The sequence below is a fragment of the Myotis yumanensis genome, unplaced genomic scaffold, assembly GCF_028538775.1.
Source record: "Myotis yumanensis isolate MYYU_CA2020_CCGP unplaced genomic scaffold, mMyoYum1.0.hap1 SCAF_19, whole genome shotgun sequence".
Lineage (NCBI taxonomy): Eukaryota > Metazoa > Chordata > Mammalia > Chiroptera > Vespertilionidae > Myotis > Myotis yumanensis.
This window is the reverse complement of record NW_027223770.1, coordinates 27,310,385-27,326,403: the sequence shown is the minus strand read 5'-3', so window position 1 is coordinate 27,326,403 and position 16,019 is coordinate 27,310,385. Positions and strand designations below refer to the sequence as shown.

The 16,019-nt window shown below is 56.4% G+C and overlaps 1 protein-coding gene across 4 annotated transcripts; it reads right to left on the bottom strand.

The window, feature by feature from the left end:
• Nucleotides 1-235: 235 nt before the first annotated feature.
• Nucleotides 236-15,948, bottom strand: ZNF664 (zinc finger protein 664). Of its 4 annotated transcripts, none has more exons than XM_070399858.1 (3): nt 15,854-15,948; nt 15,179-15,294; nt 236-3,890 (listed from the first exon to the last, which is right to left on the bottom strand). In XM_070399858.1, exon 3 carries the CDS (start codon nt 3,319-3,321, stop codon nt 2,536-2,538), a length of 786 nt encoding a protein of 261 aa, XP_070255959.1. In that variant the 5' UTR covers nt 3,322-3,890; nt 15,179-15,294; nt 15,854-15,948; the 3' UTR covers nt 236-2,535. The 4 variants fall into 4 exon arrangements, with proteins under 4 accessions (XP_070255959.1, XP_070255961.1, XP_070255960.1 ...); XM_070399860.1 differs by lacking the exons at nt 15,179-15,294; nt 15,854-15,948 and adding exons at nt 8,630-8,775; nt 8,927-10,118; XM_070399859.1 differs by lacking the exons at nt 15,179-15,294; nt 15,854-15,948 and adding an exon at nt 8,630-10,118.
• Between the last annotated feature and the right edge of the window lie 71 nt (nt 15,949-16,019).

Below are 16,019 nucleotides of genomic sequence, written 5' to 3'. Positions count from 1 at the left end.
AATTGCTCCTCGTGCATTGTCATCTGGGCTGTGACCCTGGTTTGGTCCCGTGTAGGCCTGCGGTCCTCAATCAGGTATGGCCAGCATCCCACCCCTCCCCCCAGGTGTCCATCTCGAACCGTACATTACATGGTCGCCCTGGTGCACAAGTGCCCCCCCCCACTGACCATGGAGTTCACACACACACACACACGCTTGACCACGAAGTTCACACACCACAGGCCAGGCACAGAGCCCTGTTATAAAGTAATTTTATTAAACTGATCTGGACATACTGTAGGTCAAATATTTTCTGAAGACAATTATGGACTTTAAAGCTCGACATAAGATTAGTAGCTTCAAAAGTGTTAGTCGTTTCCCAGCAACAGCATGATAAAATAATTCAACTATGTAGAAATATAGAACTCTAGGCGAGCTGGGAACGGAGTCCCGAGCCCAGCGTCCTCACAGGGGAGGAAACTAGACTCGAAGGCCAAGTGATTTGCCCAAGCTCACCTCCCTAACAGTGATCAAGCTAGAAATCAAACCAACTGTCCTAACACTAACTCTACCAACTAGAAGGCTACTCCCCTAAGCCTCGCGCTACCGGACATGAGAGAGACGCTACAGTACACTGCGGTTGGGGACCGGCCTGGAAGGGGCTGTGGGGGCTGCGCTGGCCGTTCTGGGTGAAGGGGGAGCGTGTGGGGTGTGACCCCCAAGACTTGTGACGACATCTGGAGTCAAATCCAGACGGTGACCAGTTAGCCCTGGGGCCCCTGGCTCCCCGGCCCACCCACCGTGTGCTCCTCTAAGCCACCCCCTTCCAGCCCAACAGAAAGCTCACACGTGAGAAACCCAAGCTCCGCCAGCACTTCTGACTGCTCTGGTGGCTCGTTTCCCACCTGTGCCATGGAGACACCACGTGGGGACACACCACCCGTGTCCGAGCTTCGAGACCATAACTCCCCACGACTTCCTGAGCAAAGGGCTGCATGTGGGGCCAGTGCCGACAGGGCTGGCAGACAAGGCTGGCCGCTGGCCGCTTTTGTTGTCATTGGGGACTTTTGGTCGTCTAGACATTCCTTGAGTTCCTCCACGAGTGTTTAATATCAATGTAGCAAAAAAAAAAAAAAAAAAAAAAAGGCCTAGAACCTCAGCACCTGCCCCTCACGGCTCACTCCTCAGCGCCCGCCTCTCCACAATCACCGCAGGTCCACCCACTGCGGTTTGGGGGCTCCACCAGCCAGAGCTCCTCTGCTCTCCGCCCAACGCCACCCCCAGAAAGGTCTTGCCCGACTGCTACCTAAGGATGCCCCACCCCCGCCCTCCCACCCTCGATTTAAATCATCACCCCAGTTTATTTTCTTCATAGCACTTAATCACTACCTCAAACTACGTTATGTTTGTTTACTCATCGCCTGTCTCCTCCACCAGAAGTAAACTCCATGAGTAGGGGCCCTTGTCTGTCTGATTCAGTGGCATTCCCTGCACCCAGCACAGTGCCTGGCACATAGGAGGTGTTCAATAAATACTCGTTGAATGAATGAATAAAGAAAAGGTAACTAGCATAGACATTCAGGCCTAAAAAGGAACCGATAGGTAATCCTCAACCAAGGGGTCACCGAGGGCTCCGGGCTGCTACTGCCCAGAATCACAGGGACGAGACTCTAACAGTGGCTCCTCCCACCACCCAGCCCCGTGGGCTGCCCTGGCCCAGAAGGATCCAGTCACAAAGGGGCCCCCGAGGGCAATCTGGGCACAGAAAAGTTCCAACTCTGCCTACTCCTCCCTATTTGCATTCAGCTATTTCCAAAAAAAATGTTCAAGTTAGAAATAGGTGATGGAGCCGCTAGAAAGTAAGTCTAACAGGAAGGAACACAGTGATTAGCAGAATCCACAAAATTAAAAAAAAAAACGTTTAAGGGAGCATGAGCCTGCCAATGACTCCTGATGGGCCGCGCAAGTGGCGCCCGAGCCGCCTGAAACCTAGGGAGATCGGATGCCATCTAGGAAGGGTGGTGCTTCTGGGAAAGGACTTTGAGGACACGCAGGAAAGTGGGGCGACAGACAATGGGATCTATGGAGAAATTCCAGAGCACTGCCTCAGGGAGCGGTCCCTTTCAAAGCACTGACTGACACACTGATCCAGAGAAGGGGGTCCTGAGCTCCTGACAGGGGTACCCAGACACTCGCTGGTGGGTGAAGCGTCCACGGGAGGTGACGCGGGAGGCTGGGTGATGATCATGGTTTCCTGTGTAGCACTCAACTAGAGAGGCATCGGGCCGGAAGCCCAGGAAACACCCCCACCGCATTCCGTGAACGGGAGACGGCTGGGACCTCATAACCCATCCTGGGCAGACACCCGGAGGGACATCAAGTTGTGGAACACACTTGGTAGGAATTAAAAACAAACCGCCTCACCTATACCTCCTCAAAAAGAACGTTCTGCCGGGGCTTCCAGGAGCAATTTCTTGGGTCAATGCAGGTATTCATAGGGTTTCCTTCCTAGTGGCACTTATGGGTTTTAAGATTTTTAACTCTTAGCAAAACGCTCTATATAACTGATATTTTGAGATGGTTTCTCTCCTTTGTGTGCACTCTCTGGTGGATGCAGAGGCTGGTGCTCTGGCTGAAGGCCTTCCCACACTCATCGCATTTAAAAGGCTTCTCCCCAGTGTGCACTCTCTGGTGGATGCAGAGGCTGGAGCTCTGGCTGAAGGCCTTCCCACACCCACAGCACCTGTAGGGCTTCTCCCCAGTGTGTACTCTCTGGTGGATGCAGAGGCTAGAGCTCTGGCTGAAGGCCTTCCCACACTCGTAACATTTATAGGGCTTCTCCCCTGTGTGAACCCTTTGATGCATGCAGAGGCTGGAAGTGTGCCGGAAGGCCTTCCCACACTCTTCGCATTTGAAGGGTTTCTCTCCGGTGTGGACTCTCTGATGCATGCACAGGTTTGAGCTATTACTAAAGCCCCTCCCGCACTCGCTGCAGACATAGGGTTTCTCGCCTGTATGAACTCTCATGTGAATCTGAAGGTGTGAGCTCCAATTGAAGGCTTTGCCACACTCATAACATTTATAGGGCTTTTCTACTGTGTGGATTTTCTTATGTCTGTTAAGTTTCGTTGTGGTGCTGAAATCCTTACCGCAATCATCGCATTTATAGACCTTCTCTCCTGTGTGGTCTCTCCAGTGAATGTGGAGCTCTGATATGTGAAAGAAACCCTTGTCGCACTTGTCACACTTATGGGGCTTCTCGGCCGTGTGGACTTTCTGATGCATGAAAAGGTCTGCTCTCTCAGAGAAAAACTCCCTACACATGGGGCACTTGTAGATCATGTTTCCTATTTGGTATCGTGGCGCAGAGGAGAAAGTTCCTGCGGCTACTACAGTTACAGGGCACGAGGTCGCTGAGCCTCGCACTTGGCCATGCTGGCGGCTTATCTCAGGCTCGCTCTGCTCGGGGGGTTCAAGGTGGGCCTAAGCTCTGCCCTGCCTGCCTTCCTGGGGAAGGCTTCTTCCTGCATAGTGTTCCCCTCGGTCTCTACTGACGATGCAGCGACACGCACACCCGCGCGAATCCTGGGCTCATGAACGCCGAGCTCCCTTTTGGGTCCCGAGTGTCAACATTCCACGGGCTCCGGCTGCAGGCCTTGGCGGGCGTTTGGAAGCCCCTGGAAGCTCCCTCGTGTGGACGGCCTCGCACTTCTCACGCAGAGACGGCGGTGCACAGTGTCCCTCGCCGCTGAGGCCGAGAGGCTGCGTGCTGGTCTCGGGCCCCCGCAGGCCCCCCGGGAAGGGTCAGTGTGACATCCCGCGCCGGAGCCTTCCCCGGAAGCCAGCTCCTGGGGCCCAGGTGTGCGGCTCCTCCCACTGAGGACTCGCTGCCCAGGCGCCACTCCAGTCTCCTGTGACAGAAACAAACAGACACGGTGAAAGGGCCTGGCTGCCCAGGGCACTGCTGCCTGTTCCATGATGAAGCGGATGTCAACGTGCGAGCAGCACAGACCTGCCTGCGCCCGCGGAGGGACTCTCTTCCCGAGCGCTGTCCGTGGGGTGCAGGTCTGAAGAGAGAGGTGCAGATGTCATGCTCCTGTGCACAGCACGTCACAGCCAGCACCACCACTCCCTGTGGGACCCGAGCGCAGCGGGCGCTACTGGGAAAGGAGCCCGCAGGAGGCCCCGTGAGCGCAAGGAACAGCCGTCCGCATACAGGACCAGAAGGAGCACCCCCCACCTGGGACTTCGGGGGACAATACTGCTGTTTCCGCAGCCCACACACCACGTCAGAGCCGCCCTGCAGTCCCCAGGGAGAGCGGACACGTGACGTGTGGTATCAGATGCGCTCCCTTGTTTCTGTCCTGAGGTTTCCTGATGAACTAAAACGCCGAGTCCTGCCCGGCCTTCCCCCGCCCCCTGCTTTGTTTCAGTCTTGCACATGCTCCTCCTGTGCCTGACCTCCTTCCCCCCTGCATCGCTGTGTCAGCTGCCCCCACAGAGGCCCAGTGAGGCCCTAGGGAATCCCTCCCGAGCGCCCCTCCCAGCAGCAGCACCGTCAGACCCCAGAGCTCCTGGTCTGACCTGTCCCCTGAGCCATGATGCAAGTGCCCGGCACCTCGTGCACAGCCATCCGGTCAGTGAAGGGAGGAGCCCCACCTGGTGAGCGCATCCCCGAGGCTCCCCTACGCCCTCTCTGCCCCCCAGATCCTGCGGCAACGATTCCCAGCGCCTCTTCCAGTCTTTTGGCACCAACATGGGACAAACATACAGCCAACAGAATGAGGAGCAAACAGAAGAAAGTAACGCCCATATGTTCCACCTGCAGTCTCCTGAGGTTCAGGATCACGCCTCAGCCACCGTTTCATCTCGTGTTCTATACTCGGTGACAATGCAGTCAGTCAACAGAAATGGACCCAACAGAAGAGCACTTTCAGCAATACGCTCCACAGGGGGACGGGGTGTCTGAGATTCCTTTCACATTCAAGTGGCAAATAGCCCGGGCTGGTTTGGCTCAGTAGATAGAGCGTCAGCCATGGACTGAAGGGTCCCGGGTTTGATTCTGGTCAAGGGCACAGGCCCGGGTTGCAGGCTCGATCCCCAGTGTGGAGCGTGCAGGAGGCAGCCAGTCCATGATTCTCTCTCATCATTGATGCTTCTATCTCTCTCTCCCTCTCCCTTCCTCTCTGAAATCAATAAAAATACATTTTTAAAAAGTATTTTTAATGGCAAAATAAAGCGATTTTTTCTAGGTGAATGTGTTAAGATAATAAAATTCAACTACATAAGCAAAGTTTCAGCAAAAATAGTTTGTCTAGAAAAAAGTATGCACGCACCGATCCTTTGGCCTGGTAATCACGCTTCTAGAGATGAACCCCGAGATCTCGGCAAACACAGGGCAGGACTGACGCCCCAGCTGACACCTGAGGCAGCACCTGCCGAGGTACCGCTGCAGGCACCCAGGCGCCAGGACGCCAGGAGGAGAGGGCGCCATCAGAGGATGACCGCTCAGCATGGACACGGAGGTCCAGAAAGCCAACTGGTGTGGATCGCACTCAGTTCTGGCCGCAACGGAATAAAGACTAACCGCCTGACTCGGTGGGAGAGAGGTCCTCAAGGCGGCAGCAGCCCGAGGCCTCGGCACGAGATGTCATGCGCCAGCCAGCGGCGGAGCAGAGGCTGAGCCCTGGAGGAGTCCCGGGTGAGCCCGCAGCTGTGACAGCACCATGGAGGCCGCCGACCTGGACCGCCCCGCTGACAGGGACAGCATAAAGCCCACGGCCACAGCACGGGAGGCCGAGGCGTGCGCAAGGCACCTAGTGCCGACGAGGCAGTTCCGGGATTTGGGATGTGACACACTGTCCCCCTGGCCTGCCTGGCACCCCCACCTTGCCCACCATGTCGCCTTCACTGGAGACTCCTGCCCTGCCCAACCTCAACATGTAGGGCTGCTCCAGGGCCCCAACGGGGGACCCCTCTCCTCCAAGTCTACAACCTCGCCAGTAACTCAGCCACATCGTGAGCTCGGCTTCCAGCTTCATCTGCAGCCCGGCTACAGACACCCCAAATAACCTTTCCAAACCCAACCCCTCAAACTGCTCCTCCTCACCTCCCCCACATCTCCCTGCACTGCACTGACCCACCCAGGTCAGCCCCCTTCCCCCGTCTCTCCACCGCCACTGCGCCCCCCTGCCAGGCGCAGACTGCCCACAGCCTCTCTCTCCATCACATCTCTGCTTCACCCCTGCCCCTCCCCCCTACAGCCTTCAGGCTGGGCAGGTGCTGGCCACTGGCTCTACCCCATCTCACCTCCTCCAGCCTTTCTCACCCTCAGACCTGCCCAGCCTGTTTCTCCTCCCCACCTCGGAGAGTCAGTCTCTCACACCCAGGTCTCAGCCCCAGCACGGCCTCCTCAGGGAGCAGCCTCGCCCCACACACGACCCAGGTCACTGTGTGCCCGCCTCCTTGTTGGCCTCGCCTCTCCCTGCTTCCCATGCTTAGTGAGCTCCCCCATCAGCAATGTCTCCCCTCCTCCAGCTCTGTCCCCCAGTCATCCAAGCACAGATGTTTCTCGAGTGTCTAACTGTGCCAGGCCCTGCGCCTGGACAGAGAGCAGAAATATAATGGGTGCCCTCCCTCATGGAACGTGGCCCAGCAGGGACACAGACGCTCATCAAAGATGTCCATGCAGACATGTCGCCCAGCTGTGCCGAGTGCGCCGAACGGCCCTGGGTGGTCTCGGGGAGCCGCCGTGGGGGGTAGGCTCCCCAGTCAGAGGGTTGGGCACCACCGCCCCACACGGTGAAGGGAGATGTGCACCTGAGGGAACGGCAGGCAGACCAGAGCACACACGTGCTTTCCTGCCACCAAGTCCTCCACAGACTCGACCCCCAGACGGCGCAGGGCAGGCCTGGCTTACCCCGTGGGATGTGCTCGCGGCTCATCTTGAACCAATCAGAACACACAGCTGACAACAGCTGCAGGCCCGGCTGTGAGGACCAGAGCAGGTGAATGGGAAGCACCTATGGGAGTGCTCAGGGCAGCGGCCTGAGTACACACGCGCTTCCTCGTTCCCTTACTTCGAGTGACACACCCGTCCCTTCTCTGCAGAGGCTCCCAGACCCAGGACCCCCCTCCCTGTAATCAGGGTCCCTCCTCCGCGGGCTCAGTGCCAGTTTCCCTGGACGCTCCCTGCCCCCGGGGCTGATTTAAAACGCATTTGCCTTTATCGACACCCCCGCCCCCAGTCGGGCGCTCCGTGAGCCCACACACAGCCCAGGTTATCTCCCGGCTGGTGAGTGCGCACCTGCACCTGCGAGGAAGAGAGATAACTTGGCGGGCGAGACACTGGACTTCAGGTCCCAAGTTCAGTTCTGGGCCTGACACTTCCCAGCCGGGCGACCTTCAGCGGTGACTCCTCTGGGGATGGGGAGTAAGACCTACTCAGTAATGCAGACGGGCATGGGGCAGGGTCAGTGCCTCTGCAGGGGACACCGACGGGGACTGCGGGAAAGGACCCTTCAGGACACAGGCAGGGCGCCCGGGAGTCAGAGTGCTGGGGACAGCAGAGGCCCCGCGTCCTCTGGCTGCAGGACCAGCCGCTCCTGTCCGTTCCCTCTGCCGGACTCAGTGGTCTGTCTCCCTCGAGGGACAGCAGGGCCCTGCTCTGGGCGGCAGGAGCTGGGGGTGGCAGGTGTGAGCTCCAGTGACTCCCATCTCAGAGGAGGACGCTCAGTTATTAAGCTGCTTCCTCCTCCCACTGCTGGGAACAGAGACCCAGAGGGACAAAGTCCGTGTTCGGGCCCAGAAAAAAAGGGACAGCACAGGAGGCCTCGAGCCACCCTCGGCAGAAGCCAAAGGAAAGCCCGAGGCCCCACGAGGCCCGGCTCACTAGTGGAGGGGACGGGGCTGGGCCTGGGGATGCCACAGAAATGCCACGTGGCTTTCAGCAAGGCTGTCCTCAGGACACTGGGCGAGGGAGTGTCACAGCAGGTGGCAGGTCAAGAAGTTTGGGATCTGGGACTCTGGCTATTTTTTTAATGCATTTTTTAAAATTGTGAAAAAACAAAAAGTGTAGAATCTTCACCATTTTTAAGCGTACAGTTTAGTAGTGTTAACAGTATAGTCATCTTGCAAAACAGAAACAATGTAGCCGCTGCCCACCTCCCCCTACACCGCTGGCTCCCTCTGATCCCACTGCCTCCGGGACGCTCTTGCTACACACGCCCTCACTCTCTGCTTGGAGAGCTCCAGAGGTGCACGTGGTCCCCCTCTGCTCCCAAATGACACCCCCACCAGCACCGCCATCTTGGCGGGTTCCTGCCCCGGCGGTTAGAGACCTTCTGCAGGACCCTGTTCTCACGGCTGCACATCTGCAGGGGGCACCCAGCACCTGTCAGAAGCCCTTAGGAACTTGAATTTCATGTCATGAAGCCTCGAAGCCTGCGTTCTGCAGTTCCCCTGGTTCTAGCTGTGAGCTGGGGCCGCCCCCAGGCCCGAAGTTACTGAAGACGGGTGAGCCGAGAAGCCTGGCTTGTTTGCCAGCTGACGCCAAGTACTCGGAATCCGTGAAATGTTCTTAAATCCTGTGAGGCTCAACCCTGCATGCTTGAACTGTGCATCTAAAAATAAGTTTGAATAAGGGACGTACCAGGGCTTCGTGTGCAGAAGACAGGAGCCCCGGTGACTTCCTGACTGTCTCCCCGCTCCCCTCGGGGCAGCTGCATCACCTTCAGGACAGGTTTGCTCTGGCTCAAGGCCGTCTTCATAAGACCTGTCACAGGACCGTGGGAGGCACTGCAGAGCATGACGTGGAAATAAGCAATGATTATTTGATGAACCTGAACTTGCAGGGGCATGAAAGATAAATGAGCTCCAGGACGGCTTTACTGAAAGTCTCAGGTGACAGATGGGGCGTTCCAGTGGGAATGGAGGTGCGGAAACCCACCTGCTGGGAAGCAATGCCTGGACTCTGCGTGCTGCTGATACGACGCCAGGCTAGGCTCATTCTTTAAACCTCTCTTCCAGGAGCAAATGGGAATCCGCCAAAGCCGCTGGTCTCCCAGCTGGTGATTCCTCCTGGGGATGAACTGGACCAATGCTCTCAAACTGGCTAAATGACTTCAACTGGCCAAGCCTAGTGCCCTTGGTCACACCCCTGAACCATTTCAAACTCCGGGTCCTGTCCGTTCCGGAAGTCCCTCCTCGGGTGCCAGGACGCCACTCGCACCAGTCCCCTCGTCGGCACACACGGCCAGCCTGCGGGCTCAGTTACTCCGCCAGGCGAACCTGCTCCCCAAGGCCCACAACCATGAACCGGACGACTGACAACAGAACGTGGACCAAAGCGGAGCCGCTCAGACTCTCCTCCTGAGGCCCCGCTGGGAGGTGGGGACTGAGTGAGCTGGCAGGGGCTATCCTCCTGCCGCAGCCAGAATGTTTGTGTCCCCCTCCCCCCAATTCATACTTTGAAACCTGATCCCCATGTGATGGCACCAGGAGATGGAGCCTTTGGGAGGACCCCAGAGAGCTCCCTCACCCCTGCCGCCGTGAGGACACAGAGGGAGGACGGAGGTCTAGGACCAGGAGTGGGCCCTTGCCAGACACTGACTCTACGGCACCCTGATCTTGGACTTGCAGCTGCGGAGCTGTGAGAAAGGAATGCTTGCTGTCTGAGCCACCCAGGCGGTGGCGGTTTGTTACGCAGTGTGAACGCACTAAGACAACTAATGGCCAGGTGGACTCTCCCTGGCCTGGCCGGCCTCCTTACGGGAGGGACCAGTTCGACAGCATCAAGAGAGATCACACCAATCGGTCTGATAACAGAACGACTGACAACAGGACCCCCAGCTCTTCAGAGAAACCACCACCTGCTCAGAGAGGCAGAGTTTAGCTCGATGAACCCGAGACAATGCGACGTTGCCCAGAGTCGGGGTTCTCCATGTGGAAGATGCGGACGGCCCGGTCTAAGCTGGACAACATTCTCCAACCTTAAACGATTTAGATGGATAATTACATCCCAAGAAAAGCACAGGCACGCTGATTTCAGGAATGGATTTGTGCACAGCGCCTACTCGTGCGCACAGCAAAGCCCAGATCTGCAGCAGAAAATCATCCCCTGCAAATCCTCTTTGGGAAGAACCTGCACGTCCACGCGCCCTTTCTACGCAGCCTGTCCACCCCTGTCCCCCTCCCCCCCAAGCCTCCTACCTCCCCAGCTAGAGAAGGGCCCCCTGCCCCCAGGCGCCAGACGGGACTGGTTCTGACCCCCTCACCAGGCCCGCCCGAGCCCTCTTCCCCATCCTACAAAAGCCTCCCAGCTTGCCTCCCTCTCACCTGCCCACTCTGACGTCATCTTTCTCAAATGCAAAACGGGTTGTCCTGCTCTGCTCACAACTGCTCCCCGGCAGTGAACGCTCAGTGTAATTTCCTGACTTATTCATGCGGCGCTGACACTCTGGGCGACGTTAGCTCCTCCTCCCTTCTCCTGGTCCTCTCTCACCGCTGCCCATCCGCTCTAGTTCAGCCACACCGAACTTCTCTTGGCCTCAACCACAGCCTCCCCTCCACCCCCAGCTCCTTCTACCTCCAGGCCTTCCCACTTCTGTCCCGTTCACCTTCCGGTCGCACCCGGACGGCACTTTCTCTGGGACGGCTTCCCTGACTTCCACCCTTCCCCTCAGGTGTGGATTATGGTATGTGCTCCCGGGGCCCTTACACGTCTCAAACATCTCCCTTCTGTGACACACTCGTGGCCTGGGCGTCCACTAAACCACATGCTATTCCCCACTCCCAGGATCCCCTGCGGACCCCCAGGAGCACCTGGTCATCCCTCTAGAACCTGCTCAGCCGCCCCGACCTCGCACGCCCCTTGCGGACCCTGCCTCACGACTGCTCTCCATGCTCTGCCGCTGGTCCGGCTGCCCCCTCCTCATCCCGAAAGCCTGTGAAGTCCCACTTGCTCCCTGGCGGCCTCCTCCCCGTGTCAGAAACGCAGCGAGTGAACAAGAGTCAAACCAGGAAATGCCAGGCCCGGGTTCAAGCTTCTGCATTTACTCCACGCGTACAAAACTAGAAGAGGGAACCATTCTTATTCTGCACATTGTTAGGAAGCAATTCTCCTCCAAATACTGGAAGGAACAAATTCATTCCAGCTTATTCCAAACGCTCCACTAACAACAAAACCACTTGGCTAAGCCGATTTAGGGAACAGTTTAGAGCCTGCCCTCCTGTGACAGGACAGACCTCATCTTCCAAGTGCACATACCAACTCACCATGCAGCTAACCTATGTCCCAGATACATGTGCTCCCTAAAACTAAACGTCCCACCACAAACGTAATACAGAGTCTTAGAAAAGACCCCAAAAAGTAAATTTTTAAAATCACCCAACATGCTATTTCCCAATGTATACAATTTTTAAGATTCTCACCTAATTTCTTCTAGACTATTCTCCACAGGTTAGGATTTTTAAGAGTTTTAATCTTATTGCGTATGTAATTTCATGTCCTGGTTTTATTCCACTTAACTCTGTCATTAAAATTTTAATACACTTTCTACATAAACATTTTAATGGCCCTACATTACTGAACTGATGAATCATAACTTAATCATTCTACAAACTCACCCTTAAAAATAATTCTACTGCCCTAGCTGGTTTGACTCAGTGGTTGAGTGTCGGCCTGTGGACTGAAGGGTCCTGGGTTCAATTCTGGTCAAGGGCACACGCCTGGGTTTCGGGCTCGATCCCCAGTGTGGGGCATGCAGGAGGCAGCTGATCAGCGTTCTCTCTCATCATTGATGTTTCCATCCCCCTCTCTCTCTCCCTTCCTCTCTGAAACCAACAAAAACATTTTTTTTTTTTTTTTTTAAATATATATATTTTATTGATTTTTTACAGAGAGGAAGGGAGAGGGATAGAGAGTTGGAAACATCGATGAGAGAGAAACATCGACCAGCTGCCTCCTGCACATCTCCCACTGGGGATGTGCCCGCAACCAATGTACATGCCCCTGACTGGAATCGAACCCGGGACCCTTGAGTCCGCAGGCCGACGCTCTATCCACTGAGCCAAACCAGTCTCGGCAACAAAAACATTTTTTTAAAAAACTGTCTCCCCTATGACTTTCCCTCAGTAGTTACAACGTATCTTTCTCAAATGTTTTGGTTCTCAAACTTTTTCTATATTTATTCAGAACACACACAGTTTTCTTTCTTTTCGGGGGATCTTACAAAAAATTAAATTTGCTTTTTTGGCTTCGTAATATATCCTACACATCCACCCAGGCCACGCCAATACACATGCATCTACCTTGCTTTTTAAAGCTACTTCGTTCCTCATAATTCCTCTGTCCAGTTCTCTGCTCAGACACCACATGCTGGGACCCGGGCTGCCTTTGCAGTTTCAGAGCTCCCCTCACGTTGATCACACTTGTCCCCGTCAGACCGGACCCCTGTGTGTGTTTTCTGCTGCAGTGGAAGCAGAGGCTGTTCTTTCTTTTCCGTTTTAGTTTCTGCCAGGTTGTTTGGTGCTCAGGAAGCTATGAATCTTACGTATGCATTCTGTACTCAATCACATCCTCACGGTTTTTGGTCTGTTTTTCAGAAACTCTCATTGTTGTAGCCAATAGCACCTACAACATATTTCCCTTTTTTTCATTTCAGACCCTCACCGCACTCTTACTTCATGTATTACTGTTTTGACAAGACTTAGAAAACCCGTGTTAATTTCCCAACTTTAAATTTGATTATTTTCTTGTTCAGTATAATGTGGACAATTAACATTTATGTGTTTTTTGCATTAAAAATGTGCCTTTTCTTTCCACTTTATAAAAAAAAATGAGGGCTTTTGAAAAAAAGAATAAAATATCTATTTTGACCTTAGTTGAGTTGGTAGTTTGAATTCAAAGTGAACTCCAGGGTAAAGACCCCTCTCGTCCAGACAGACCTCCGAAAGGGCCTCCCCCACTTCCACTCCCACCCCCACACTCTGCGTGTAGCAGCTGGAGCGGCTGTCTGAAAATGCAAAGCTGATTATGTCACTCTGCTTAAAACCTGTCCCTGGCGACGGCTTCCAGTTCCCCTCAGATAAAACACCCGAACCCACCCTACAGACCCTGCCGACCCCGAGGCCCCGCCCGGCCGCACTCTCCCCTCGCCTGCATAACCACCAGTCATCCTTCAGGTCCTGGAGTGAGCAAAGCGCTTCCCCTCCAGGCCTTCCCACATGCCGTTCCCCTGCCGGGAGATTATGCCCCACGTCACTACACGGACATCACTCTACGCGGACGCCTACTCGCCCTCAGAGCTCAGCTGAAATCTTACTTCTGTGAAGAGAGAGAGAGAGAGGTGGGGGGAGGGAGGGAGGGAGGAAGGATGGATCTTTCTGGGCCCTCTCGTCCCCTCCTAGGGCAGATGCCAGTTGGGGATCAGAGCAGCCTGAGGGCCTGCCTTTCATTTCCATCCCCTCCACCGCAGAGTATAAGCTCCCACCAGGACCAGGACTCGCTGATTTTTCTGGCCACACTACAAGCCCTCGAGCATATCTGAAAGAAAAATACTTACAAGACCCTTAACTGCATCTCTCACATCTTAAAACGACATCCATCCCACCATTCAGTCAGTATTTACATGCTGAACTCTTTCTGATGCTGCCTACAAACTCAGAGTCAATTTTACCTGATGGACGTGAAAGCAAACACAACCGCTGCGGCCGCCGCAGGACAGCGTGCATGCGTTTCTCTCACTCGGAAATAGGTTTTGTTACACGATTATGAGAGTTTTGTTTGATGCCGTGTTCAGTTTGCTGATACTTCACTTGTAGTCAACGAACTTATATGCCTTATTTTTTATGGCATGTAAAGCACTAGAAAACATGTGCTTTGTAAAATATCCTTTGAGAAGTCTAAGTATTAACAGCACTTGATAAAAATTAATGATAACAAAATCACGAATTAAAAGGCAAACTTGGCGATCTCTGGTATTCTGTAATACACACCTCTGGTCAAAAGAGAAAATATAAATTATATTGCAAATAAAAAATTCCTTTGGGTCGTAAAAGCTAATAAAACCAACATTTATATAGCACGTTACACTCTACAAAGCACTTTCACATACTCCATGTCATTGAACCCCGTGGCGTAAACAGAGCAGGTATTACCACCGGGTACAGGACAGAAAACCGAGGTTGGGAGGATCGAGTCCTGCCCAAGGTCACGGGACTTGAGAGCAGGGGTGTCCTAAAGAGCTGGGGCTGCGGGGGCTGGTAACCGAGAGCTTCCCTGAACTCTCTGTAACTGGTGTCCTTCGTGCACCGTCACTGACACTGCACTTCCCCACCAGCCACCGCCCGAAAGGCTGCTTCAGATATAAAGTTGGAGCTTAAATTGCCACCAGTCCAGGAAATGGCGGAATAAGCCGCGGTCCACCCGGACTAGGGGAGGAACCAGGGGACGAGGCAGCCGTTCTCCGGCTGCAGTGGACGGCGGTGCCCTGGCCGATGCGAAAACAAAGGCCGTGCAAGGCTCTAATCGATCTACAAGGACACAGGGCAGTTAACTCTGCAGACGGGCTGGTCGGCAAAGACTTGAGCCATCTCGATGATATTTGCATTTCTACCAAGAAAAATGTACGACTGGACTCGTTTACAATTAATTTAAAACAGTTTAACCTGGGGGGGGGGGGGTTTACAATTAATTTAAAACAGTTTAACCTGGGGGGGGGGGGCGAGGGTTCGGGGGGAACAAGGTCACTTTCCTGCTATGCATCTAAGACAGGAAGTGGGGTCCCCGTCTAGAGGAGGAGACAAAACATGGAAACCAAACCAGGTCGGTCCTGTGAAGACAATACACGGTCTCAACAGCGCAAAACGTTCCTTCAACGACAACAGAGAAAGCAATAGCTGGGGGGTTCTTTTTTTCTTTCTTTCTAGTTTCTGGCTCTTTTGTTGCGGTAAGACAACCACTAAGCAAGCGCTCGGCCAGAGGAGCTGGCAGCTGAGCCCCGCAGGGAGGGCTCCCCAAAGGGGCCGAGTTTTGGGGGGACCAGAGGTGACCTGGCAGAGATGCGGGCAGATGAGCCCGGATCTGGGGGGAGGGGGTGTCCAGGAGGTGGGCATACTGAGTTTATCAGAAGCAGGGACGGGACGGAACCCCAAGTCCCGAAAGAGGGGGGCCCCCCTCGCCGCGCTGCCGCCGCTTTACCTGGGAAGGCCCGGCCCCGGCCGCGGTCAGACAATGGAGGCGTCCCGCGGCGGCCGCTCCGCGCCGGGCTCCTCGTCACCTGCGCAGGGCGCTCGTCGGGCTCCGGGCCGCCGGCTCTGCAAGACCACAGCGCACCCTGCAGCGAGGCCCCGCCGCCGCCCCGGCCCCGGCCCCGGCCCCGGCCCCGGCCCCGGCCCGGCCATGGCCGCCTCTCCCGGGACCCGCCGGGAAGGGCTCCAAGGCGCCGCGCCTCGGGCCCCGGGGGCGGTTCCGCTCCCCCTTCCCTCGGCCGCCACAACAATGGAGGCGGCTCGGGAGTCCGGCTCCCGCGGGGCCTCGCCCTGCCGCTGCCCTGGCAGCGCCGCGCCCCCGGCCGCCATCCGGGAACCCCGCTCCGCGCAGCCAGGCGCCGCGGCCCACGCCGGGCGCGGAGGCCCGAGACCCCGCTGCCCTCCGCGGGGCCCGCCCAGGGGCCGCCGGGGCGGCTCGGACCTTCCGCCCGGGGCCCAGGGGCCGGCCCGGCGCGGGCCCATCCCGAGTGAGGGCTGCGGGGCTTTCTTTCACCCGCTCCGCCGCCGGCCCCCCGCGCCCGCGCCCCCCGCCCCCACGGCCGCCCGGCGCCCCGCCCGGGCCCCGGACAGACAGAGGGGCCGCAGCCCGGCCCCGGGAACTCACGCCGCGCGAGGGGTTGGGGCGCCCGGGCCCGGCTCCGCGCACCCACCGCCCGCTCCTCTGGGGACACCTCACAGGTGCGCCTCCGCGCCCCGCGCGCCGCACGTCCCGACGCCTCCGGGCCCAGCGCGCGTGCGCACGCACCAGGCCCGCGGGCCCCAGGGAGCGC